This window comes from Eschrichtius robustus, chromosome 2, assembly GCF_028021215.1.
Source record: "Eschrichtius robustus isolate mEscRob2 chromosome 2, mEscRob2.pri, whole genome shotgun sequence".
In the NCBI taxonomy this organism is placed as follows: domain Eukaryota; kingdom Metazoa; phylum Chordata; class Mammalia; order Artiodactyla; family Eschrichtiidae; genus Eschrichtius; species Eschrichtius robustus.
In genome coordinates this window covers 126,590,808-126,617,955 of record NC_090825.1, presented here as the reverse complement: position 1 = coordinate 126,617,955, position 27,148 = coordinate 126,590,808, and the positions used below count along the sequence as shown (strand labels likewise).

Sequence of the window (27,148 nt, the reverse complement as noted above, 5' to 3'; positions counted from 1 at the left end):
TGGTGGCCGCTGGTGCTGCCTGAGTGAGCACTGAGCTGGCCTACTGGGAATTCTCCCACTCAGGCGCCCTTTCCGGGCCCCCTCCCCCGCCCCACGGAGAGCTCTGGCTTCCGGCTCTAAGCAGCGTGGGTTGGGGGGCTGAGGAGGGGGTTCAGTTCAGCCCAGTTCCCTCCTTCAGAGAAGAACATGGGCCTGAGAGTCCAGACCAGAACCTGGGTGTCTGTCCTGGTCTCATATCACAGTCACTTTCCATCACTGGGCCTCAGGCATCCTGGCTATACAAGCAGCGGTTGGACCAGCTTCCCTCCAGCCTTGATGGTGGACTTCTGTGACAGCAGCTCCCAGCGACACCTGAGAATCAGGTACCTTCTGTGGAGCTTTCTCACTCTGCCCTAGTCCTTGAACAAAACACCTTTGGTGCAGGTGTTATTCAGGCCTCTCAACAACCCCATTTTACAGTTCAAAACACTGAGGCTCTTTGAGCTCAGATCATGTAATTCGTCTAGGGTCACACAGCTAGGAAGTGGCAGAGTTGGGAACTACCCATATCAGAGCCCAGGTTCTTAATCCCCGAGCATGACACTGTGCAGTGGGAAGGGGACGTGCTGAACCCCAAGGCCTGCGGCTCCTCTCTCCCTCTGTACCCCATCGCACTTCACCTCAGGCAGGGCTCCCCACGCTCCACACTCCGCCCACCCACTCTCAGCCTAGCCTCTCCCAAGACAGGATTGTCGGAGGCTGGACCAGGCTCCCAGCATCTGGGCAGGTGGGAGACTGCTCGTGGCATATCCTGTCCCCAGTGGGGCTGGGGGCCACGCTGACCACCCCAGCGTGACGGCACTGCACTGCCCACTGCACACTCCTTCAGAGTACACGGGAAACTGAGGCCCAGAAAGCGGAGAGCTCAGCCTAGGGGTACACAGTGGTGGGCTGCAGCTGGAATGAGGGAAACGCACTATTTCAAGAACACTTCAGACACTGTACTTAGGCCTTGAGGTGTGCATTACAAATCACAACAGTCTTTCAAGTCATTCCTGGAATTATCTTCATTTTTCAGAGGAGGGAACTGAGGCTGAGAAGTTTAAGTGACTTGCCCAAGATCATGTAGCTTGGAACTGCAGAAGCTGGGGTTTGAACCCAGCTCTGTCTCTGGCTCCAGAGCCTGCCCTGTCAATCATGACCCTTCTTCCTCAACTGTCCATCCCTCAGTGAGTGCCCTGTGGTGTTCCATGTGGCTCTGCATCCCCCAACCCCATCTCAGCTATGAGGAGGCATAACAGTCCTGGTGCCTGCCAAGGGTTAATGGTGGTAGGGGCTAAGTGATTCCAGATGGGCCAGCCGGATGCCTGGGCTGGCCGGAAACCGGCAGCCGCCAGCTTCCCAGGGGAGCCACCAGCGGCCGCCCCCTCCCCTCTGTGCTGCATCTCTGGCCCCCAGCTGTCCCCTTGCCCTGGGGTCCACCAGCCTCCTCTCCCTAGCTAGAGTCCAACTCTAAGACACTTGTAGACAAAGCATCCCAAGGGCCCTCCAGCACAGTGAGTCCACCCCTGTTATGAACAGATGGGGAAACTGAGGCTCAGAGAGGACGTGGTACCTATCCAAGGCCACACAAGAAGTGCACAGCTGGGTCTCCTGACTCCCAGACTATCTATTTTGGGTACTGGGAGTTGAAATGCCTCCTTGTTCTCCCCCACTGACCTGGTCCGAGAAGTTGGGCCAAGGCTTTAGAGGTGAATGGCCAAGGCAAATGCCTGGAGGAAAGTTGTAAAGACTGATGGAATCTTTGGGCAGGAAGGCCTGACCCTGTGGTCTCTGGAGTCCCCCGTATTCCCCTGTGACTCCATTGCCACCAAGCTGGACCAGGCCCCCTCTTTTGGGAGGCTCTCATGGCCCCCACCACATTGCCTGGAGCTCGTCTGAGAACACTTCTCCCTCTGTGTGGTCCAGCCAGATGCTCTTCTGGGCAGTCCCCACTGGGACAAGACCAAGAAATGAGTGCAAGATAGGTTACCGTGGTTGGCATGAAATCCCAACCTCCTTCCCCCCATGAACAGGAACCTGGGGTGAGGCCCAGGAGGAAAAGGGTGTAGACAGAGGGCAGGATGGAAGGAGCTCTGGGCAGAGTCAGGCTCTACCTGTGTGACCTGGGACACCTTTCTTCCCCTCTCTGAGACTCTGTTTCCCCATGTGTACAGTAATGGTGGCAGGGTGACACAACCCAACTCTATGCCCTTTTAAAATGATGCCCTTGGTCAGAAGTCTGTGATTAGAGACATGTTCTGATCCGAGGAAATGACGGTTGAAGAAGTGAGGGGGTGAGAAGCCGAGGGGCTCCTAGAGGAGCCTTGGCAGACCTTAGTGCAGAGGATGGAAACGGAACGCAACAGGCACTTGAAAATGAATGAGAGATGGGGAAGGGATAACCCAAGAAGAAGGTGGGACAGGAGGGCCAGTTGACACTGCAGTGTGGGTCTTCGGCTGGGGTCAGATCACCTGTATCTGTTCCACCATGTGACTCATGAGGCCTGATTCTGCTCTAGCTCTGCCATAGCTGTGTGAGCTTGCGAAGCTCATCTCACTCCTCTGGGCTTCAGTTCCTTGTCTATACAGTGAGGAAATAATTCTTTCTTGGTACTCCAGGGGTTTTGAGATGATGGAGGAAGATGTCTGGAAATCTGAAGTCTACTGGATGACCTTGGGCATGTCTCTTTCTCTCTCTGTGCTAATTCACCCCTGGACCTTGATTTCTTCTTATGAGAAGCGACTGATAACCTCAGAAGGGCTTTCTCTCTCTTCCAAGTCACCTTTTCTCAGAAGCCCTTTCTGATTCCCTTAAGCCTCTGCGAGTGCCCCTCTAAATGCACTCTCAGCCCCCCTGCCCTCCCTGGGCACTGTCTCTCCCACTAGCCTAGGTACCCTGAGGTCAGGGACTGTAACTTACTACTGCATCCCAACACCCAGCACAGTGTCTGGCACATAGTAGGTGCTCAACAAGCTTGTTTAAGGAATGAATGTCGATGGAATCAACCGGATAGGTTATCAAAGCTCCTTTTACAGATGGGAAAGCTAAGGCACAGAGAAGGGGCCCAGCCCCAGGTGCTACGGCAAGGAGAGTCTGCCACCCGAGACAGGCATCAGGTGAGTGGGGCCAGGCCACTCTTTAATAAAAGTGACTCAGCGGCTGGCTGGCGTGGGCTGCGGAATTTCTAAACATCTCCTCACATCCTGAGTGAGCAGGCTACGGGAGGGAGCAAGCAGAGGGAAAAGAGGAAGAAAAACAAGAAACTTGGGGGAAAAGAAAGAGGGAGGGGGAACTAAAATTGAAAACAGACGCACGCGTCCACCCTCCCCGCCCCCAGCCCCCCTTCCCCCAGCTGAGCCAATCAGAGGCCGCCCTGCAGCCTTTCCCCCAAAGTGGGGGGGGGGGCAGGGAAGCCCACGGTGGTGTGAGCTCCTGGGGCTGCCAGCAGCCCACAGTCCCTGCCCGCCCAGTCTGGAGCTGGAGAGAAGGAGGGACTAGGAGGAGAGCGCCCGGGCCCCTCTGACCAGCGGCACCAGGCAGCAGCCTGTGCCGAGCCATACAGACAGACAGATCCAGGGCTGCCCCTCCTGGCAGCCCTGCTCCTCCAGAGGGATGCTTTGGGAGTGAGGCCACTCCTCACCCCCGTAGCCCCTCACTCCCTCCATTCTCCTGAGGCTCTGGGAGCCTGCAAAGGTCCTCACTGCCCTCCTACCCTGCCGCTGCCCAATTTCGGGTCCAGCAAAGTCTTTCTGATAACAGGAGAGGGTAGGCAGTGAGGAGGTCTTCCTGGAGGGGGTGACAGCCCAGCGCCCAGGACCTTGCCCACACTTCAGAAGGCATCAGCAGCAAGGTAAGTGCTGGGAAGAGGAGGGAACCCCAGCCCCTTGTCCTGTCCCCTTGTCCCAGACTGCGCCTTCTTGGGTAGGTCAAAAAATGGAAAATATTTTTAACCAAACCAGATGGGAGGAGGCCGGGAGGCTGTCGGCGACATCAGGGCTGGAGGAGCCAGCTCTCTCCTGCTCAGGCTGCTTCTGGGGTGGGTGCCCCCTGCCCTCATCAAACAAATCCCACAGGTTTCTGGGTGCCGAGCAGGGTAGGGGGGGGCCTCCAAAGCAAAACACCGCCTGTTGGGGGGTGGCGGGGAGAGCTGGGAGGAGTGTGAGAGGGGAATTGAGAGATGGCCAGCAGGGTACATGGCAAGAGGACCTAGCAGGGAACGGGGACCTCAGATCCACTGCCTCTTGTCCCTGGGCCCAAGCCTTGTCCCTAAGAATCTGTCTGGCTCTAGGCCAGTCGGCCGCCAGGCAACCTCTCAGGATTTAAATGGATTTGCAAATTTTCCAGATTCCTAAGATGTCCTTCCAAACCCCCAGCGGCTGGGAAAGTGCGAAGGCGAGGGGGCCATGGCAGGCCCGTCCTAACAGTCACAGTCATGCAGCCTGGGCTGGGGATTTGGGATCTGGGGCCCCTCTGTGAAGAAGGGGTGTTGGCTGCTGGGCCCTTTCCTCTGGTCCCAGGCAGCTGCTCAGGCCTCCTCACTGTCTCCCCGCTTCTCCGCTCCATCTTAAAATATGAATCTGATTCCTTCTGTGAGTCTCCCTAGTAGAAGGTGCCTATAGAAAGCCCAAACTCCTAATAGCGGCTGCCACTGATTGACACTTACTGCATGCCAGGACCATGTGGAGTGTTTTGTAAGCATGATCTCAGGTAACGCTCACCAGCAAATCCAGAGGCAGGGACTGATTTTATACCCAGTTTACGAGTGAAGAAACTGAGGCTCACAGCAGCCACAAAACTGTACCACACAGCTAGTAGGTGGCAGAGCTCAGGGAGATAGTAACCTCCCTGCCCCATCACGCCAGACTTGGGCTTTGTGTTCCTGCCGGTCAGATCCCAGGATTCCCGGAAGGAATGTTCATGATCCTGCCAGTGTGCATGCCCTTCCTTACCACTTTCCCTTTTCCTTCAAGGACCCTCCCTATTCTACCTCCTCCAGGCAGCCTTCCAGGGTTCTTCTAGTCTTCCAAGAGCTTACCATGCCCGTCATCATGGAGCCTTGTTGCTTGACACTCTCTTTCTGTTCGTGTTCTGTTTACACATCAGAGGTTGTTTGGGCCCCAGCCTTCCCCATCTTGTGTTCTGGCCCCAGTGTTCCCAGGAGGCCAGTGGGGCTGAGAAAATGTGGTTGTGAAGGGGAGGAGGGATTGACTGAAGACCTTGTGTTCCCAAGGGTGAGCCCAGAACCCAGACCTCTTGTCTTCCTTCAGGTGCCTTTCCAGAACCTTATGTGTGTCCTCCAGACATTTTCCTATATGTCAAGGGGGAGAGTGCCCCTGCCTCTGTGATCCCAAAGTGCACAGAGGCCTCTAACGAGATCTTCTGAAATCAGGCAGTCCTCCCCTGCCTCCAAGCATCAGGGCCCTGAATCCACAGCACTTGGGGACATGCAGACCATGTTGGTCACCATCATGGAGTGCTTACCCTGTGCTGGGCCCAGAGCCTGGAACCTCGTACGCCTTATAATCCCCACAACAGGTTTTTGGAATCGGTATTATTCTTACCCCTGTTTTGTTTTGGTTTTTTTAACATCTTTATTGGAGTATAATTGGTTTACAATGGTGTGTTAGTTTCTGCTGTATAACAAAGTGAATCAGCTATACGTATACATATATCTCCATATCCCCTCCCTCTTGCGTCTCCCTCCCACCCTCCCTATCCCACCCCTCTAGGTGGACACAAAGCACGGAGCTGATCTCCCTGTGCCATGCAGTTGCTTCCCACTAACCATCTATTTTACATTTGGTAGTGTATATATGTCCATGTCACTCTCTCACTTCGTCCCAGCTTCCCCTTCCCCTTCCCCGTGTCCTCAAGTCCATTCTCTACATCTGCGTCTTTATTCCTGTTCTGCCCTTAGGTTCTTCAGAACATTTTTTTTTTTTGATTCCATATACATGTGTTAGCATACGGTATTTGTTTTTTTCTTTCTGACTTACTTCACTCTGTATGACAGACTCTAGGTCCATCCGCCTCACTACAAATAACTCAATTTCGTTTCTTTTTATGGCTGAGTAATATTCCGTTGTACGTATGTGCTATATTTTCTTTATCCTTTCATCTGTCGATGGACATTTAGGTTGCTTCCATGTCCTAGCTATTGTCTTACCCCTGTTTTGAAGACAAGGAAAACAAGGCTCAGAGAAGCTAAGTGACTTTCCCAGGGTCACACAGTTAGTTGGTAGAGTTGGTATTTAGGCCGAGGTCTGCCTGAAACCAAAGACTTAACCCCCTTGCTCCCAGGGAGCTCCTGGTCAGAGCGGAGAGTCTCCATCCTCCCACAGAGCCTGCTCCTGGCTCCAGCACTTTCTCCAGCAGAAAGATTAGCTTCAGGCCTGATCTGCTCCCGGGTCCACCCGGGCCCTGGCTTGGTCCTGAGTGAGGAAGGAGACCATCTGGTGAGTCCCCTCCCTTCAGTGGTGAACGGGCAGCCCTCCCTCCTCTGTGGGAAGAAGAGCTGAGACTTCTAATTGCCCACAGATGTGGGGCAGCGGAAAGCACCATGGATTCAGAGTCAGGAGACCCAGCGCTGGTCCTGGCTCGACTCAAATCCACTGTGTGGCCAACCTCAGGCCCCCACGTCCTCTTTCTTGCTGCCTCCGCATCTGGAAGGCAGTGGGCACGGTGGGTAAACAACACCAGGTTTGGGCATCTGATGAGCCCCCCTTGGCTCTGGCTGACTGTGTGACCCTGGGCTAGCGCTCTGCCTCTCTGGGCATCAGGCCCCTCCTCTGTAAGCAGTAGGGTGGGATGTGGGGTCCACATAGTAATAATACAGATAAGGTGCTTAGCACAGTTCCTGTATCTCCTGGGGCTGGACTTAATGCCGAAGGCTAAGAGAGAGCAGCTGCTGTCCCCGCCTCCTGCACGGGACGACCTGGCTGTGAAATTAGTCTGCACCTCGTGAAGTGCTATGCCCACAAAAGGGAAGGGACCTGGGCACCATGGGTGTGCTAAAGGCTCAACTCTATCCTCCAGGCACAGTCTGGCTCTGAGACCAGCTGCCTTCTAGGTTGAAGGAGGGGACTCTGGAGGGGACTCTGGGTGCTTTGCTAGGACAGGCTACTGAGTGGTGAGGAGGGAGGGAGGAATGAGAGGGGCCCCAGACATTCCTGAAATGTACCCCCTCACCCCATTTCTTGCACGTGGTTCAGAACCCTGCAGGCAGTGGACCCTTGGAAGGGGGAGATCTTCCTGCCCTGTTTTCCACAGCTCCCGCAACCCTCCACCATGTCTCCCCAGCTTCAGAGCTTGTAACGCCTCAGCTGGGAAGCCATGTGTGCAGGATGACAGAACTGGGACCAGCCCTCTCTGAGCACTTTCATTGTGCTTTACATCCATTACCATCAAGTCCACTGCTGTATTCCTTAGCGCTTGGAACAGGCCTGGCATTCAGTGAGTGCTTAATAAATATTTGCTGATCTAATTTAATCATCGCAAACCACCTCGAGGAGTGGATATAAGCTCTCCATTTTACAGATGAAGAAATGCCCAGAGAGGTTAAGAGGTTAAGTCAGTTGCCCAAAGTCCCACAGCCAGGATGTGATGGAGCCAGGATTTAAACCGGGTGTTTTTGACTCCAGAGTCCACGATCGAGAGGCTGAGTGGGGTCTGGGTCTCGGCTGTGGTGCCCCTCAGAGCTCCAGAGGTGGTCATCAGACCCAGGAACCCATCCTGTGTGACTGTGGGTGAGTCAGTCCCTCTCTGGGTCTCAGTTTTCCCATCAGTAAAACAAGGAGGTTGAACAAGATGATCTCTGAGCTCCTTCCAGACCTAAAACAATTCCAGGATTCCAAGCCACGCCAGCCCAGATTGGCAGCTGCACAAGCTCTGTTGTGTACTCAGGGATCATGCATATTTAACTTCACAGTGAAAGGGTTTTTTCTTACCCTTTTTCTACACATTACAGAAAGTGGTCAGGATCGATGACCGCTAATGGAAAATGGTGCCCTATAACAAGGAGGAGGAACATTCTGACAATCAGAGCGGCCTGTTAGTGCACTCAGTTTCTTGGGGAGCTCTGAGGTCGTGTTTTCCCAGCGCCCACAGCCCTATTTTCCTGAGATACTGAGGAAGGAGGGTCAGGAGGAGTGCCTGTGAGGGGGTGTGTGTGGATGCTGTGACCCTTTGCTGATTTTCGAACTTCATAGGCTCTGATTTCAAAAGGAAGCAAGGCTTTGGCCCATGGTAGATGAATGAATGATGGGTTCCAGAGGCAAGGGAATGAATGGATGCAGAGACCCACCTCTAATGGGAGGAGTGTGGAATTCACACACTAATGTTTCCAGTGTAGAAGCCCCTCCCAAGACTTCAGGCCCAGAACCCTCAAGCAAAAGAGCTTCCTGAACCCCCCAGGCTGTGGCCCCAGGATCCGCCTTTCCCAGATGCTTTCTGGGATGCCCCAGCCCAGCCTAGTGCAGGAGGTTGAAAATCAAAGTGTATTGCTTTAACTGCATTAGTACCCTCTCTTCTCCTCACTTCAGATCAGAGCTATTTAATGTCTCAGGTGTCCAAAACCTTTCATCTGCCAGAGGTACCAGCTTCTCTGCCCTGTGATGGAAAGGGTTGTCGCTTGGGAGGTAGGGGCAGCAGGGCCAGGGGGGTCAGATAGTTCCTGAAGGTCAGAAGTGAAAAGGACCATGGGGATCACTGTGTTCAACTTCCTTACTGTATGCACGGGAAACTGAGGTCCAGAGAAGAGGACGGATGTGCCTCAGGTCCTACAGGTTGTCAGTGATAGCACTGAGCCCAGGACCCGGCCTGCAGGTCTGGACTTTCCTCTGTGCCAGCGCATGTGCTGAATCTTCACCATCCACCTCTGTGGTCCAGGGCTTGGGCTCCGGCTCTCCCCGGGGTGAGGCCACAGGGCAGAGTTTTGGCTGAAAAGGAGCAACACCATCCCGACGAGGGATGGGAACCCCTCTTGTGGACCATGGAGCCTTTGGTTACATCACTTCTCCATTCTGGCCATAATTTCCTTTTACATAAAGTGATGGGGTGGGGGGCAAGGGGACAGCTCAGTGACCCCAGAGGTTCCATCCAGCTCTGTTCTTAGCCCCTGAGAGCTCCTGCCAGCCTTTGTGTGGCTATTTCACATGTTGTTGCTGCCCTGGTTACCTTCTGTCCTGGGAAGTGGAATCATAAGGGCTGTGACACGCCCTCTTCTAGCTTCTCCACTCCTGAGGCTGAGCCTAAGTGGTCATGGATGGTGGGGGGGAAGTTCCAGAGTCAGCCCCAGAGGGCAGGGCTCAGATTTACAAACCTGTCACTGAAGCCCTAAAGGTAAAGGCTCAGGTGTGACTCAGTGGACCGTGGGCTACTCCTGTCTTAACTGTATTTGTGTCCTTATCAGCCCCCAGGCTGGGGCCTTTCTGCTGAATGGATAATGAAAGAGTGATAAATAAGTGTATGGAGAGATAGATAAACAGGTTGGTGGATGCCTGCATGGATGGATGGATGGATGGACAGACAGATGGCCTCCCCTTTAGTCCAGGGAACAGGGGTGACTTCATGAGCATTCAGCATGTGCAGTCACAGCGGGCTCCACGCTTAGAAGGGCCTAGCATTACCTTGAAATGCTGAATAGTTTTTTAACAAGGGTCCCTGCCTTTATATTTTGCACTCGGCCCCGCAGATTATATAGCTGGTCCTGCCAGGGAGTTCAGGCTGGGTTTGAGATGGCTTCATCCCTGAGACTGGTCTCGCTGCCCCCACTGTCCCATTCTAATCCACGCCCTCCCACAAAATGCCAACCTACTCCTGTCACTCTCCTTTGTGGAGGCCCCCCATCCCCATAAGGGCTTGGAGTTGCACCATTGTCACTGCCCAGCCAGCAGCTAGCCTCCTACTCTCACTGTCAATACCCTGACAAGTTGGCATCCCAGTGCCTCCAGGGCAGAGCCCAAGTCCTTACTGAGTACCCCAAACTTTTCCCAGAGTGGCCTCTGCCCTTCTTCTCTGCCCATCCCCTGCCTCTTTGCTGAAGAGCCCCAGTTTCTAGCCTAACAGATCTCTCTCTGCCACCACCACCCGGATGCCTCGCGATCTCCCCCTTCCCTAACTGCTCATGCAGAGCTTCTGTGGAATACCCTTCCCTGGCATCGTCCACCAGAGAACCCAACTCAAGGCCACCCTCTCCCGCCTTGAAATCGTCCTATAATCATAATACCATTTACTGAGCACCTGTTATACGTCAGGAGCCTTTCATCATCATCTCTAACCCTCACAGCAATGGAAAAGGATATCTCTTTTGCTGTTTTCCAGAAAATTGGGACTCAGGGAAGTTAAACTCAGAGAGGTCACATGTTTATGAGGTAGTAGAAGTGGGACTTTGACCTGGATTAAGTGGCTTCTAGCTGGAACTGCAGCCCCTGGCCTGGCTGAGCCCCTCCATGTGCTTTCACTGCCCCGGGAGGCGTCAGGCACAGCCTGCTGGCATCAGGGTCCCATATGTCTGTGCTGCCCCCTCACCAGCCCGTCCCATCACCTCCCTGGAGGGGAAGGGTCACCATCGCCTGCCTATCCCAGTTTCCCAGCCCAGGGAATGCTGAGTTTTTAGGGGGCAGCTGAGGACCAGAAGAGCTGACTCTACACAGCCATTTGATCTCTCATGCTGGGTAAGCATCTATTGAGCACCTACTGTAAGCCTAATCCCATATGAGGAACTTGAAGGCATCCCCCAAATTGTTAGATGGGTTTCCTCATTTGTGAAAAATCAAACTAAGAGGCCAAGACAAAGGTAGAAGAAAGAGCTGGTTGGCAGACAGTGGACTGGGAGTCTTTAGACTTGGGTTCTGGCCCTGGGTTGGCCTTTAAATCCTTGAGTGCACCAGGAGGAGACCTCACCCCACCCAAGCTGAGCCTGCTGACAATACCAATAACAAGTGCATCTACCCTTCCTGGCTTTCCCATCACCCCATTTCCCACACGCATCCTTTGCTGACAAGCTTAGCCTAGCGGGGTCTCAAGGCCAGCGAGTGAGTGAATGAGTGAGTGACTTATTCTCCCGTGAGTGAATGAAGAACAGTCACGTGGCCACTGACTTGGCTGAGGGCTGTGCGCCAGGCCCAGCTCTGAGTATTTTCCTTGTGTTAACTCATTCAAAGGCCTTGACAACTCGATGACGAACCCTGACTTACAGATGGGAAACCCGAGGCACAGGGAGGCTGAGTAACAGTTAAGTGGGAGACTCGGGGTGAGCGACTGGAGGAAGGGGTGAAAGAACAGATGCTGGGAAAGCCAGAGGGGAGTGAAACGTGGGCGTTTTCTCCCCTCTGGCTCTGCTGCCCAGGAGGGCTCTGAGGGGAATCTCAATGCTCCGTAATTGGCAGCAATTAGCGGCAGGTTCTCCTTAGCTAGCTGCCCTGCCCGATGTGCGGGCTCTGGGCTGCTGGGGGAAGGCCGCGTGCTGGTGGGTCAGTCTGAACGGCCGAGGCCTGCCCCCTGCCCACTTGGCTCTGAGAACCATTCTATGTGTGGCCCCCAACCCGGCCCAGGGCTGATCTCGGGCTGGCAGCAGCCAGGGGAACAGAAGGTTTGCTTGTCTGCGCCTGCTGCGCCCCCCTCCCCAGCCTCAGCCTGGGACCCCTCTCAGGGGCTCCTCTGGCTGCCAGGGCCTGACGCTCCCCGTTGCCATGGCACCGGCTGGAGATGAGACTCTGGGGGTTGGCTGCGGAGGGCGGGCTTCAGGGAGGGCAGCCGAGGGATGGTGGAGGCCTGGAACTCTGCAGCTACAGAGGCCCCCAGGCCCTCTGTGAACAGTGGAAGGGGTGCTGGAGCTTCAGCAGGGGCAGGCCTGGACCCTGAGCGCAGCAGGCCTGTGGCAGAACTGACCACGCACCTAGCCTGACTGCCGGGATGCCCTTTCTCAGGGGCGTCTGGGACAGGCCTCATGGTAGACCAGAGACCTGCTTGGGCACTGCCTCTGCCAGACCCAGGCTGTCCTCAGCAGGGACTCCTCTCCTCAGCCTAGACGCTGACCCTCAGACTCTGCAGTGACGTCGCAGAAAGGTTCTGAGTTCTACCCTCACTTGACTTCCAAATTCCTGGGTGAGCTGGGGTAGATCCCTTGCTCACTCTGCCCCTCAGTGAGGGAGGGACAGGACTGTAACCTCTGAGGATCCCGCATCCCTGAGAGCCTGGGTTCAGTGTGGACCCCATTAGGGTGAACCCATGTGGGGGTGTTTCTCTGTGATCAGACCTGTTTCTGGGCAGAAGCTAGGCAGTCTAGCAGAGCAGTTAAGAATACAGGTTTGGAGTCAGATGGGCCCGAGTTTGCATCCCAGCTTATCATTGGCTTATTACTTATTGGCTGTGTGACCTTGGGCAAGTTGCCATACCTCTCTGAGACTTAGTTTCCCCCTCTGTGAAATGGGAATAATGATTGTATCCTCCTCACAGGATTGCTGTGAGGATAAAACAAAATCCCCAGGTCATCTCATTTAGCAGAGTGCCTAGCTCTGAATTAGTGAGGGCTTTTGTTTGTTTTCAGATTGTGGAGCATCAGAAAAATGAATGGGAAGAAAAAACGTCCTTGTTGCAGGGTGGGGGGCATTGGCATTGGTGAATGGAAGCAGGACCAATGGGTAGAGGATATGATGAGACAGATTGTGCTCAATGGAATAAAAATTTTCAAATAGTCTGATGTCTGAGGATCCTGGGCTGTCCAAGAATGGAATGGGCTGCGGGTGAGGTAGTGAGATCCCTATCGTGGGAGGTGTGCAATTGGAGGCTGGACAACCCCTTTGTTTGCAGAGAGGGTGGGGGAGATGTGAATTGGGAGTACTTACAGCCCCTCCCAGCCCTAAGATTATAGGGCTCTGTGAAAGATGGTGTGACTTTCTCCCCACCTATCCTGCCAGGTTCACCTGGCTAAAGGAGACTGAAGGAGAGGTTGGAAAACAGAGGGTGAAAGAATAAACCTGGTGAATTGTATATTGAGCTCGTACTGTGTGCCAGCCACAAGCTTGACATCTTTGCCTCCTGCCTGAGAGAGGCTGTCACATGAGTGTTGAGCCTGTGTGCTGTCAGTCTGCCCAGGATCGAGCACCAGCTCCAGTACTAGTGAAATCGTTGGGCAAACGGTTTGACCTCTCTGTGCCTTGCTTTCCTCGTGTGTAAAATGTGGAAGCAACACTGATGTCATGGATTGTTCTGAGATCATTCACATTCAGGCCTTAGCCCAGGCTTTGGGTGATAAGAACTAAATCATGGGTAGTTATTCTTCTTCTTGTTGTGATTTTCAAGGCCTTCTAAGTCCTTGTTCCTTTTTGAAGGGGCCACTGGGGCCTAGCTGGGATCCAGAGGACTCTAGTCCAGGGATCACTGGGCCTGGGCAGAGCCAGGCCATATGGGCCAGGGAGTGGCCATGGGGATGGACAGGGAGGCCAGCGAGGCGCCGGGGGAGGCAAGCCGTGTTTGCTCTGCAGGCGGGTGGACAGGCGTGTGCAGTGGGCCTCCCTCCCTCCCTCCCTCCCTGACCTCCTTCTCAGGGCCGCTTCCCAGCCCATGTGGGGACCCAGGCCCCCTCCCCTGGGCCCCCAGCGGCCACGAGGCACACACTGAGCGCTTTCCCATGAACTGTTCCAAGTAGCTCAGCCTGCTCCCCCTACCCCCAAGTGCGGGTGAGGGGGTGTGCCGCAGGAGCGGGGGCTCGGACGTGGGGATCAGCCCGTTCTTTATCAGCCTGACTCCGATCCAGACAGATGTTTCATCTTATTTTGAACTTCCAGAAAATAGGTCATTTCTTTCCATTGTGTCCCTGGGGAGGCCTCCTGGGGAGAGGAGCACAGAATGAGTGACGAGAGCATGGGGGCCTCACTTGGGCCCCTGGGGAGCTGGGAGGACAGCATCCTCCCCCCTCTGTCATGATGAGCCATCTGTCAGCAGGGCCAGGGCTTGAAGGGTCTTAAAGGCTGGGCTAAGAAGCTGGCCTCTACTTAGGGTGGATGGAGAGCCATGGAGGTGCCAGGGAAGGACATGGTCAGATGGGGATTTCAGAAATGTTCCTCTGGTTAGCGTGTGAGAACAGGCAGGAGGGGACAGACTGGAGGTGATAGGGGAGGGGCTGGTACAATGGGGCAGGCAGAGGCCACCAAGTTTCTGCTGGAGGGGGCAGGGGTAGGGGCATCAGATTGACGGTCCATGGAACTAGCACTGTTCTTCCACTCACTTGGACTTCCAGAACAGCTGGATCCCATGCCAGGCCCCAACTTAGCTGATTTCTGCTGCTTTGTTTGGGAGACCTCATAGGTACCTGGAAAGCAGGAAGGTCCTCTGGGTCTAGAAGCAGCATGGCAGAGAGTTGGGCCTGGGTGATCAAGCTGCATCGCTGTGTGATTTGGGGCAGGTTGCTCACCCTCTCTGACCTCCATGTGATCCTGAGGTCTGTGGGGAGATTCAGTGTGTAGGGTGGAGTGCTGAACCTTTAGCGGCAGAAGGGGCATAGGATGGAGAGGGGTAGGTGGGAGCCGCATAGCCTCAGCCCCTTCCCAGCTTTCTATCCGCTGCCCGTAACTATCTCCCAAGCCAACGGAAACTGCTCTCCTTCCTGGCTCCCAGGATGGGGTTCCCCTACCTGTGTTGCAAGATTGTACCTATAACTCAGCCCACTTGGGGTAAGCCCACATGGGCCACACTCTCTGCCATCACTCTTGTACTTTCCCAACCGCTGACGGGAAGACTCAGTCTCCGGCTCCAGATGCCTCTTGCCCCTACACACGCCCAGGACTGGAGCTGGCTGCCTTCTTCGAGCTGAGTCATGACATCCTGGCTAGGGCCCCTCCCCCGCACCCCACCCCCACCCTAGCGTTCTAACTCAGCACAGCTTCTTCCAGAGCAGGGTCCTGAGAGTCACACCATGTCAGCCCCAGAAGTGTTCCTAGGACAGCCCTGCCCACCCTGTGTACAGATGGGGAAACTGAGGCTCAGAGAGGGGCAGGACCATATAAGCAGGTGACAGAGCTGAGCTAGAACCCACATCCCTTACTCTCAGCCAGGGATCTGTCCCCGAAATTTGTGTCAGGGGCTGTGAAGTGTCTGTGGCGTGGAGGAGAGAGGACTAGACCACCGGGCAGGAGACCGGAGTCTGTGTCCCCCTTCTGCCAGCAACTTAGCAAGTCACCTCCTCTGAGTCTGTTTCCAATCCCCGCCAGGCTGGGACGATGCAGGGAAGGTGATATAAAGGTCTGTGTGTGGCAAGGGGGGGTTGGTATGCTGTGGGGAGGGAGGGAGCAGCAGCTGTGGTTTGAACCCTAGGCCCTGAGCCGCCAGCCTCACGTCTGAGCCGGGGCTGGAGGCAGGGGCTGCCCAGTCAGGTGTGCTTCAGCGCCCCATTGGCCAACTGAGCCCAGGATTGCCTAGGTCAAAACACTGAGACCTATCCCTGTCCTTTTCCAAGCCTCAGTTCCCCCATCTGTACAGTGGGGCACGGTAAGGGGGTTGGATCAGATAGCTGGTCCCTGAGGGCCTCGGAGCTCTGACATTCCAAGACTCTGACCCCACGGCCGGGCCTCCTCCTCCCTCTGGCATCTTGTTTATTCAGAGCATCCCTGGCCCAAGACTGCTGGCCTCAAGCACCCGCTTCTCCCTGAAGCAGGGCTTCCTCCCATCCCCATTTCACTGCTATTTCTGCCCAGCCTGTTCCGCACCTCCAGACTGAGTGTCCCTCTGTCCACTCAGATATGCACAGCCCCTCCAAATTCTAAACCAGCTCAGTGCCAGCACCCAACCCTTCTACTCCACCACATTCTCATCTCAGAAAATGGTATTGTGCCTCCAGCACACACACACTCCTGCCCCCTAGTACTCTAAGCCAGAAATAGGGGTGGGGCTCATTTAGGATACCTCTGTCTCCAGCCCCCCTACATCAGATCACCAAGTCCTGTCATTCTGGGCTGGATAAACCTCAGTCCGGTCTGTTTCCATCAGTCCCCGCTGGCCTCAGCCCAGCCAAACCCAGTAAACAGAGTAATGGTGGCAGAGCAGTCCGCCTTGGCTCAATCTCTGCTCTGTGTTCCTAGGCAACTTCCATAAGCTCTCTCTGCCTCAGTTTCCCCATCTAAAATGGGACGATCCTTGTATCTACCTCATAGTGTTGTCTGAGGAACAAGTGAGTAGATCTGTGTCAAGTGCTCAGAACGGCACCTGGCACAGTAAGTACACAACACGTGTTGGATCTGTGGCTTGTCTGTGCCCGCATGTGCATGTGTGTTCAGGTGAGTTTGGGGTACCGTGTGCACATGCTCTGTGCGTGTTGTATGTGCACAGCTTTGCTTGTGCCGGGTATACGTGTGACTTGCCGCGCATGTGCACACCTCACACGGGCACGTGGGAGAGCACAGAGGCTGCAGTCTGGGCGCCGTGGAGCTGCGTGCGTGCATGTGTGGGCGTGCACGTGTCTGGTGCCGACGTGAGGGCTGGGCACACACAGGGCCCCCTGCACACGGGTGTGTTTCAGAGCAGTGTGTGAACGAGCGCGTAGGCAGTAGCCTGTGCTGTGTGTGCACGTGCTCTCCGTGTGCAAGCCTCCCCCACTGGCAGCCATGCAGCACACCCCCGCCCCCAGCCTGCCTGTGTCGTGGGAGCCTCGGGACCCCGAGGGAGGGAAGCTGCTGCTAGCGGATGTGGCCAAGATGGACTGGATTTATTTAGATTAAGGCGGTGGGAAAGGAGTGGAAGCTTGTATGAGCAGGAAGGAGAGAAGGCTGGGGCTCTGACAATGACTCCTCAAGCACGCTTGCTCTCCTGGGCTTGGGGTCCTCTGCTCACTTGGGGTTCTCCCCTGGACCAAGTGGGGGGTCCCTCTGACTCACTGTGAGGAGCTGGGCAATTACCTCATCTTTGGACCTCTGTACCCCCAACCTGGCCAAAATAGGAGGAATCACGAGAACTCGCCTCATGTGCAAAGGGGGGGATCTCTGAGGGTCCCCTCCCTCTCTCTGCTCCAAGGGCCTCCCCAGGCAGGAGAGTGTGGCAGGAAGGGGGATGCCTCCTCCCTGACTATGACACCCGCCTTGTCCCAGGTGGTTCCTCCTTGGAGCGCAGCCCTGCCCCTGAAGAAGGGCAGTGGTCACAGGCAAGTCCTCCACCCCCATATCAGCCACCTGGGCCCCTCTGGGGTCGGCTGGAAATACAGCAGCCCCTGGGAAGCATAGAAGTCTATAATGCATTGGATGGACAACTGGGGGTGTCAGGGAAATATCCAAGATGGCCCAGGAGGTCATGTCCCAAGCCCCGCTCTGGTTCTTCCCAGTCCACCGGCCTGTGGCCCCCACACCACGCTTCCCCCTGCCACCTCCTGAGTGTCCACATCACCCGTTTATTTGTCTGGAAGTCATCTGAAAGACTGAAGTTCAGAGACGGAAGCAACTTGTCAAAGTACACGCAGCAAATCTGGGACCAAATGGTCAGGGGATTGAATCCATGGAATGAGATGGGTTATGGATTCTCAGTCTACGTCAGCCTCAGGAATGTTGCCCTTCCTCTCATCAGTCCCCATGTCCCCAAACCACCCTGGCAGGAATAATAGTGACTAGAATCTTCTCTCTGGCAGTTTTAGAGCAGGATGGCTCTTTGAGATGACCCATCCAAACCTCTCCCTGTGTGGATGGGGAAACTGAGTCCCAGAGAGGGCTGGAGACACACTCAGTCTCAGAGTAGGTCTGAAGCCCCATGTGAAATGCTCATTTCATAAAGAGAGAAGCCAGTCCAAGATCCCTGGGTGTCCATACTCTCCCGAAGGTGGCTGCACTCTCCCTGAGCTCCTTTGCCCAGCCCATCCTCTCCCTGCAGCCTGATTCTGTCTTTTTGCTGTGTGACTGGGCCATGACTCTGTCTGTCTCTGGGCCTGTGCTGCCCGTTCAAGAAGGCCCCTCCCAGCTCAGAGTCTCAGGGACTCTAAGCCCCCTTAGCACCAGGCCTAGCAGGAGAGGAGCCAGGGTCGGGGGTGGTGGGGGAGGCCGCTTGCCCGCCCAGGGGCCCAGCCCGCAGCCTTCCAGAGCCAGGCCAGTCCTAGTTGCCGTGACCTCCCATCTCCAGGCCAGCCGACCAAATTCCTCCTTTAGAATAATAAACAGTGTGGCCAGCCAGGGAGGCCAGGAGCGGAGGGGCAGGGAGGCTGAAATGACCCCCTCCCCCAGCCTCCGCTGCTAACGATTTTCTTTGGCTGAGATCTCTGGTAGGAAGGGGGGATCCAGAGGGGTACCCACCAAGGGACAGATAGGCCTCTGTGGTGGATGCTGGCTCCGCCACGGCGCTGCTCCCTCCTGCTGGAAGAGGCCTGGCATCCAGCTGGAGGGCTGGGGCAGGAGGGATGGGAGAGGAGGGCACTGTGGAGGAGGCCTCACATTGGCTGGGCTTTGAGTCTAAAGCAACTGGGAGAGGGGATCCTCAGGCAGGCTGGTCTGAAGGGATGGGGAGAACGAGGAGGAGGAGAGCAGATTCATTCAGGGAGCTTCTTAGGGTGCTGGGCAGAGCTGAGACCGGCGATCCCCAAGCCAGGGCCCTTGCCTGTGTCCCATGACTAACGTGTAAATGCAGCCCTGTAAGTGGTATACTTGCCATCGTCCCATTTTGAGAGCTGGAGACTGAGGCCACTGAGACAGTGACGGTGCAGGAGGTAGCCCTTCTGGGGCTCAAACCCAGATCCCAGCCCTGGAATGGGGACTGAAAGGGGTGAGATGAGAGTGGAGTGGGAGCAATCGGTGTGTGGCCCTAGGAGCCGGGCCAGGCAGGGCAGCCACTCAGGGAAGGCGGGAGCCCCACTCTCCCGGTCGCCTTGTCACCTGGTCTCTCCCACATTTCTTGCTCTATGACCCCCACCCACTTCTGGCCTTCCTGTTGATCCTGCAGTCAGACCTTTGCAAGCCTGGCTATTGATGGTTATTTTGGACCCTCGGATGGGGCTGCCAAGGGCACGGGTAGGGCAAAGACACACGCAGTGCGATCCATCTCTCTCCATGTCCCTGCTTCTGTCTCCCTCTGCCTCCGTCACCGGGTGCTTCCTTTCTCTCTGTCTCTCGGTGTCTTTGTCTTTCTACCTCTATCATTCCAGTCCCTTTGTCTCCCTCCAGGACAAGCGCCGCTGTGTAGCCTCGGGCAAACTTCTTCCCCTCTCAGAGCCTCACTCTCCCCATCTGGACCCTGGAGGTGTGGGTGGGGGCTTTGGATTCAACAGTTTCCAAGGACCGCCGAAGCCGTGCTGTGCGGGGTGGCCTCCCCTGGGCCCAGCCCCCGGCCCCTCCCTCCTGGGCCTCCCTGGGCAGCTTGGGGCTGAGTAAAGGGGGCCAGTGCGGGGGGGTGCCCCCCACATTCCACAGCCCCCGCTTCCCTCCCCAACGCCGCCTCCATTTCCTGTTGTGCTTGTGGAGCTGTGGGAGTTCTCTGGGTTCTGGCTTACCCCCTCCTTCTCCCCTAGGCCTTTCATCACACTTTCCCAAATATTTGTCCTGGCAGATAAGAGCCTGGTATTGGAACTGTCACCCGGAGGACAGGCTGTTAGAGCTGGCGGGCCCCTGGACACCATCCAGCCGGAGACCCACCCCCCACACGCATACAGAGAAACCAAGGCCCAGGGAGAAGCAGGGGGCTCAGCCAAGGCCATCAGGGAGGTAGAGGCAGAGCCACAGCAGGGTCCAGGCACCCTGTGAAGGGGCCCGGCACAAGGGAGGGAGCTCCCTGGGCATGAGTGCCCTCTTGGTGGGGGCTATGAGTAGCCTTTGACTTTAGCCCGAGGGATCCAGAGGCTGGGTGGCTCAGGCTGGGGCTTGCTCTGCAGGACCCAGGCAAAGATGGGCCCTGGCGCTGCCTCTGGCTACTCTGGGCCCTGACCCCTGTTTAACTCTGCAGGATACCATGCGGCCTCCGAGTGCCATGCAAGCTCCTGTCCTCAAAGGTAGGTAGACTCGGGGCAGGGGTAGAAGGCCCTGGGGAGCCACCAAGTAGGACCTGGAGCTGGCGGGGTGGTGCATGCCAGCACCAGGGCCCGGGCACTGCTCTGCTCTTGACCTTCAGTTCCCTGCCTTTCCACTTGCTCTCAGTGGAGGCCTCTTTCCACTGCCCACCCCTCAGCTCAGAGGCCTCAGTTGACCTCTGCCTGTCCAGAGACATCAGCTCAAATCCTCGGCTTGGCCCTCCACACCGCATGTCCCCTCACCAGCAGTCCCCACCCCATTCCCCAACAGTCACCGTGGTCTCCCATCTCTTGTCGGCACTCGTTGGTGCTAGTCCGGCCAGTCTGGTTCCAGTGGGGGACTCCCCTTCCCTGCCTGGACCCCTCATTGGCTGTAAGCTCCCAAGTCTGGGTGTGCTTCTCCAGGCAATCAATGCTGACCAGGCAATCAGTGACCAGCCAAAGGCCCACTCAAAGATGACTGACCCACTGGCTGAGCACCCACCCGTCTAAGTGGGTGCTTATTTTCACCTCATGTTCCCTGCTGAAGTGGGCCAGGGTAGGGAGGGCGAGGCTTACAGAATCCTTCCCCGGGGGGTGTCAGCAAGGGGAGGGGAAACAAATCACTTGACATCCCCTGATCCCCAGTCCCCTTCAGCCTCCAGGGGCCTCAGTATCTTTCGTGCCCCAGTCTGCCTCACTCTGGACTACCTTGGCCACCACTTCCCCAAGCAGGGCCATCTCTGGGCTTTGGGGCAGAACCTGGACATCTGGGGCAGCTGCAGGGAAGAGGCTCAGAAAGTGACCTGGGAAGTAATGCAGGAACTGGAGGCCTGGGAATTGCTTCCCGAGGATTTCCTGATGCCTTCGAGAGAACATGCCTGCAGCCTGAAAGCTGCACTGCAGAAGGACTCCAAGGCTGGGGGTCTCTAGGCACTGAGATCAAGAGGCCAGGAGGCCAGAAGGAGTCCCTGGAGACCAGGCCCTGGGCAAGCAGGTCTCAGAGCCATGGGTTCCAGTCTGTATTCTCTATGGATTAGGGAGGTGTGTTCTTCAGGGTCAGCTGTGGGGAGAGGTGCTGATGCTCTTGTGCCCTGATGTCTGATGCCTCCTCTCCCAAAGGCCAGGTGCTGTTGCTGCCCTTGCTGTTGTTGCTGGGACCACAGGCCTCCTGCGGCCTGGTCATCACACCCCCGGGGCCAGAGCTTGTCCTCAATCTCTCCAGCACCTTTGTTCTGACCTGCTCGGGTCCAGCTCCAGTGGTGTGGGAACGGATGTCCCAGACGCCCCCGCAGGAAATGACCATGACCCAGGACGGCACCTTCTCCAGCGTGCTGACACTGACCAATGTCACTGGGCTAGACACAGGAGAATACTTTTGTACCTACAAAGGCTCCCACGGGCTGGAGGCCATTGAGCGAAAACGGCTCTACATCTTTGTGCCAGGTGAGGGCCCCCGGCCTGTGTACTCACTCCCTTATTCCTCTTCTCAACTGCAGGCATCTGGGGGAAGCTCAGAAAGTGCCTTACTGATATGGTGAAACACAGCTGTCTCAGAAATGCAGATGAATCAGGGAATCCAGCCTGGTTCAGTCCAGGAGTATGTTCACTCCCACCCCTTGCTCTGAATATTTGTCTGCTCCCTGCCAGCCCACCCCATTCCTGGTTCCTAAGAACTCTGCATTCTCAGCTGGTTCCAGTACGCACCCTCTTGGCCTCCACATCTCATTTTCCCCATTCTCCAAGCTCCAGGTACCAGCTGCCCTTCAACTTACAAGTTATCTTCTTTCTCAGGCCACTGCTGTCCATATCAAATGCTAAAGCTAGAAGGGACCTCTGCGAGCATGTTTATTCTGTAGTGGGTAGACTGAGGCCCAGAGAGAGAAAGAGACCTGTTCAAGGTAACAGAGCAAATCAGGGCATAGCCAGAAACCCAGCTCCTCTGACTCATATTCTTGGCTTCACCTATGGCAGATCCCACTGTGGGCTTCCTCCCGGTTGACCCCGAGGAACTATTCATCTTTCTCACGGAAATAACTGAGACCACAATTCCATGCCGAGTGACGGATCCGAGACTGGTGGTGACGTTGCATGAGAAGAAGGTGGATGTCCCGCTGCCCATCGCCTATGACCACCAACGTGGCTTCTCTGGTACCTTTGAGGACAAGACCTACGTCTGCAAAACCACCATCGGGGACAGGGAGGTGGATTCGGACGCCTACTATGTCTACAGCCTCCAGGGTGAGCCCCCTTTCTGGCCTGGTGCTCAGCAGAGGCAAGTATGACCTCCACAGAGGTACAGACCTTTTTGGATAATACAGTGTGCAATTCCATTTTTCACTGAATTCTCACTACAGCCTTGGAAGGCAGGTGTGTTGCCCCATTTTACAGATGAGAAAACTGAGGCTCAGAAAGAGGATGGAGTATGTCCAAGGTCACAGGAAGCATTAGTGGTGGAGCTGAGCTGTATACTGCAGTGGGCAAAGACACAGGCTTTGAACCGGTGGGGTTTGAATCCCAGCTCTGCCACTCCCCATCTGAGTGACTTTGCACAAGACACATAATCTCTCTGAGTCTGCTTCTTCCTCTGTAAAATGGGGATAATACTGACTGCTTACCTAGTGGGATTATTGTGAAGATTAAATAAAACAGAAGATGGAGAGTATGTGGTTGTGCTCAATAAATTTCTTCTGTACTCAGATGCCCAGAGAGTACTTTGATTTCAAAATTGTTACCCCTTCTAGAATGTCAGCTTCGTGAGGACAGGAATTTTGTCTGTTGTGTTTCCTGCTAAAGCCCCAGTGCCTAGAATAGTAGGTATTTAATAAATATTTGTTGAAAGAGTGAATCTTCCACACCAGTTATCCCTTCCCTCTCTGGACCCCCACCCCATCCCTAAACGGATGTGCTGGTGGCTGGGGGGTGACTTCCTCAGCCCTAAGCCAGTCTCTTTCCACCAGTGTCATCCATCAACGTCTCAGTGAATGCGGTGCAGACTGTGGTCCGCCAGGGGGAGAACATCACCATCATGTGCATTGTGACTGGGAATGAGGTGGTCAACTTTGAGTGGACATACCCACGCATGGAGGTAATGCCGGGCCACGGGTTGGAGGAAGGGACAGGCAGGGATGGATATTTCAGCTTGTAGCCTGACTTCTTGGACCTTTCCTGATGTGGGTGGCTTGCCCCAACTTTCCCTACAGAGTGGGCGGCTGGTGGAGCCAGTGACCGACTTCCTCTTTGAAATGCCCCACATACGTTCTATCCTGCACATCCCCAGCGCCGAGCTGGGAGACTCAGGGACCTACATCTGCAATGTATCAGAAAGTGTGAGCGACCATCGAGATGAAAAGGCCATCAATGTCACCGTGGTCGGTGTGTGCCTTAGGCTTACCCCCAGCCCTCAGTCTGAACTGGACCCAGACCTTGTCACAGCCCTGGGGTACTGTCAGCCGTGTTCTAATCCATCTCAGCCTTAGTGCCAACCAAAGCCCCATTTTCAGGATAAACCAAAACCAAAGCACAGTACCAGCCCCCAATCCAATCCTAATCCCAACCTAGACTTCCCACCTAGCCAGAACCCGAGCCCCAACCCGATTTCTAAATCCCAGCTGCCATCCCTGGCCCAGGCAGCCCCATCCCCAAATTCAGCCAGGCTGTAACTTATCTCCACCACAATCCTGAGACAGAACACACCAAAGGGCACTACAACCCCAGTCCCAATCTTGAATCCAGCCCCCAAACCAATATCAGCCCCCAATTCGGCTCCTGCTCCAGTCCATCACAGTCCCAACCTGAACCCCAACTCTGGTAACTCCATCGCTGGTTCAGTTCCTAAAGCCTGAGGCCCCGCCCCCAGGAGGTGCAGCCCCATTGGAGGCCGGGCATAGCCCCGCCCCTGACGGCCGCCCCTTGCAGAGAGCGGTTACGTACGGCTGCTGGGAGGGCTGGACCCTGTACAATTCGCGGAGCTTCACCGCAGCCGGACACTGCAGGTGGTGTTCGAGGCCTACCCGCCGCCCACTGTCATGTGGTTCAAGGACAACCGGACCCTGGGTGACTCCGGCGCCGGCGAGGTTGCGCTGTCTACGCGCAATGTGTCTGAGACCCGGTGAGCAGCTGCCTGTCCTCTTCATTCTTGAAGTTATTATTCTCTGCAGCCGGCAGGCAGCCCACAGCCTTAAGCTACTTGGCAAACCTATCGAGGCCCATCTTTCCTGAGAGCCTACTACATGCCAGGCGCCCTACCAGGGGCCTGTGCCAGGCACTGGGGATGCTGCATAGACCAGAACAGACAGTTCCAGCCTTCCTAGAGTTTCCTGTCTAGAGGGGAAAACGGACGCTGGTCATACGATCACCCAGATGTTTAGTTGTCCTTGTGATGGGTGGAGTCAGCAGGAAGCAGCCACGGAGAAAAAGGCAGGATGACTGGAGAAGAGGGTGCCAGGCAGGCCACTGCCACCTATGCAAGAATGGTGGCCCTGAGGCTGGAGATGAGCAGGCTGAACTGAGGTGCTGCATGTTAGGATAAAGCAGTGTCAGGCCTTTCTGAAAGGGATGAGATGTGGACGGATGGAGATGGTGCTTCCCCTCCACCACGCCCCCCACCCCATCCGTCCTAACCCTCCCTCTCGGCTCACTGGAGCTGCCTATGGGTGGGGATTCAAAAGTCCTGGCACTGCTGCTGATACCCATGTGACCTTAGCACTCCCCTTCCACTCCCTGGACCTTGTTTTTCTGTCTTTACAAGGAAGGTGGGGGCTGTAGGAGTTCTTCCAGCTCTGACAGCTGGGTCTCCTGGCCTGTCCTCCTCATCAGGTATGTGTCAGAACTGACACTGGTGCGGGTGAAGGTGGCTGAGGCTGGCCGCTACACCATGCGGGCCTTCCATGAGGATGCTGAAGCCCAGCTCTCCTTCCAGCTGCAGGTCAACGGTGAGGAGCCTTCCACCCTGCTTTCCTTCCCCTGACCCTCCCACCCCCATTCTCTCGCCATTCCGCCACTGTCCATCCACCCACAGGAGGAGGAGAAGAGAGAGTCCAGGACTCAGGAGGCTGGGTTCTAGGCCAGGCTCTGACACTGAGCACTGCTGTGTGCACATCCCCTCTCTGGGCCTCAGTTTCCCCAGCTTTATGAGAAGGTCCTTGGGCTAGATTGGTGTTTCCAAAACCTCAGGCATTCACATCCCAGTGGCATGATTTTTCCTTCTCACACACCATTTATACTACTAATTAGATATTTATTGAGCAACTACAATATGCCAGTCCATTCAAGGTTCTTGAAGCCCTGCCATTGTGGAGCTTGCATCCCAGCGCGGGGAAGATAAACATTCAGAAGTAGGGGGAAAAAACAGCAAACCATGTACAAGGTTAGAAGGTAACAAGTGCTGTGAAAGAAAACAAACAAACAGAAAAGCTGGGTAAGGAGGGTAGAGAGTCCTGGGGGCAGGGGAGTGGGGAGAGTTACCATTTCAAATAGCATGATCAAGACTGGCTGCATGGAGATGCCATTTGTGTGAAGACTTGAAGAAGGTGAGGGCATTAGCCAAGTGGCTATTTGGGGAAAGGGCACACCAGGCAGTGCAAAAGCAGGAGCAACGCAGAAAGCCTTGTGTAGCCAGAACAGAGTGAAGGGGCGAGCGGTGGGAGATGAGGTCAGAGCAGAGACGGGGCAGTTGAGGGCACAGGAGAGGGTAGATCGTGTAGGCCTTCCTGGGTGCTTGTATGGACTTTGGCTTTTACTGTGACTGAAATGAAGAGCCACTGCAGGATTTTGAGCAGAGAAATGACACGATTATGACTTAATGTTTTGTGAATTGACTTTCTAAAAATAAATTTATTTTGAATGAAAAGTGAACTTCTCCACTGTAGATGGAAAATCAGCATCACATGTCATAAATATAAAGCAGCCACTAAAATAAACTCTGAGAAAACAAAACAGTGCTATTAAATTCTAACTCCATGTTCTTGCCGGTCCAGGGCTCTGATCCTGAGGCCTGCCCTCTCTTTGTTAAAAGGGAAGATTAGCAAATCTCAGAGAGGTGTTAAAGACAGACTAGCACCCTACTGAGATTTTCCCTTTGAAGTACCCAGAAGGGGAATCTGTCAGTTTTCACATGGTGATTCCTGGTATTTAATGTTCACCTGCAGTCTGAAGCTCCCCTCCCCCCAAGGGAGACTCGGACCAGGTCCTCCCCGAGGGCCTTTCTTACTGACTGTCTATCCTGACCTCTCCACCTCCTGGCCCGTGCCCCTCTCCCTGCAGTGCCTGTCCGCGTGCTGGAGCTGAGCGAGAACCACCCTGCCAGTGGGGAGCAGACAGTCCGCTGTCGTGGCCGGGGCATGCCCCAGCCACACCTCAGCTGGTCTACCTGCAGCGACCTCAAAAGGTGAGCAGACCCTGGGCCAGGGTCTCCCAGGGTACCCATAGCTGACTGGAAGAACCCAATGAAGGTCATCTAGTCCAACACCTTCCTCTGGGAACACTGTTCCAGGCTAGAGCCATATCCTAGAAGATGTGGCTTCTTGGAGATGCTCTGCATGACCTAAATTGTCTCCTTTCCTTACCTTGACCCTGAGGGTCAAAGGAAGGGAGTGGATTTTGCAATCCAGGTTCTCAATTCTGGGGTAGGAGCGCCCCTGCTGGTCAGTTGAGGGATCACAGGAGGAGCCAGCTCAGGACCAGGCAGTGGGAAAAAGGAACTGGACGCGCCCAGCTTCCTTCCACCACCACCTCGTGGCTCTACCTGCTTTTGGCCTCAGTTTTCCCACCCGCATAGGGAAGCAAGGGATTGGAAGCCGACCTGGCTGGTTCTCCGGCAGGTGTCCGCTGGAGCTGCCTCCCACGCCGCTGGGGAACAGTTCCGAGGAGGAGAGCCTGCTGGAGACGAACGTGACATACTGGGCAGAGGAGCAGGAGTTCGAGGTGGTGAGCACACTGCGGCTGCGCCGTGTGGATCAGCCGCTGTCAGTGCGCTGCACGCTGCACAACCTCCTGGGCCAAGACGTTCAGGAGGTCACCGTGGTGCCACATTGTGAGTCCTCCATCCTCCATAGCCCCTGACGACCCCTCACCCCCACCTCAACCCTGCTGTACTTGGAACTGTGCCTGTGTGCCCACAGCAGGCTAAAGTCAGCATTCAGGGCCACGGCATTTGGGAGCATTGTGGGTGTATCTTCCCA

The 27,148-nt window shown here is 55.5% G+C and overlaps 1 protein-coding gene across 2 annotated transcripts in view; it reads left to right on the top strand.

The window, feature by feature from the left end:
- Positions 1 to 3,455: 3,455 nt before the first annotated feature.
- Positions 3,456 to 27,148, top strand: part of PDGFRB (platelet derived growth factor receptor beta) — a 38,746-nt gene continuing 15,053 nt past the window's right edge. Inside the window, exons 1-10 of one of the 2 annotated variants that reach the window (XM_068536193.1) lie at positions 3,456 to 3,872; positions 19,925 to 19,970; positions 21,090 to 21,413; positions 21,942 to 22,208; positions 22,928 to 23,055; positions 23,171 to 23,342; positions 23,886 to 24,078; positions 24,786 to 24,901; positions 26,232 to 26,355; positions 26,789 to 27,000. In XM_068536193.1, the coding sequence (XP_068392294.1) occupies positions 19,931 to 19,970; positions 21,090 to 21,413; positions 21,942 to 22,208; positions 22,928 to 23,055; positions 23,171 to 23,342; positions 23,886 to 24,078; positions 24,786 to 24,901; positions 26,232 to 26,355; positions 26,789 to 27,000 (1,576 nt within the window). In that variant the 5' untranslated portion in view covers positions 3,456 to 3,872; positions 19,925 to 19,930. Of the gene's footprint in view, positions 3,873 to 19,924; positions 19,971 to 21,089; positions 21,414 to 21,941; positions 22,243 to 22,927; positions 23,056 to 23,170; positions 23,343 to 23,885; positions 24,079 to 24,785; positions 24,902 to 26,231; positions 26,356 to 26,788; positions 27,001 to 27,148 lie in introns of those variants that run through there. The other variant, XM_068536194.1, reaches the window with a different exon arrangement.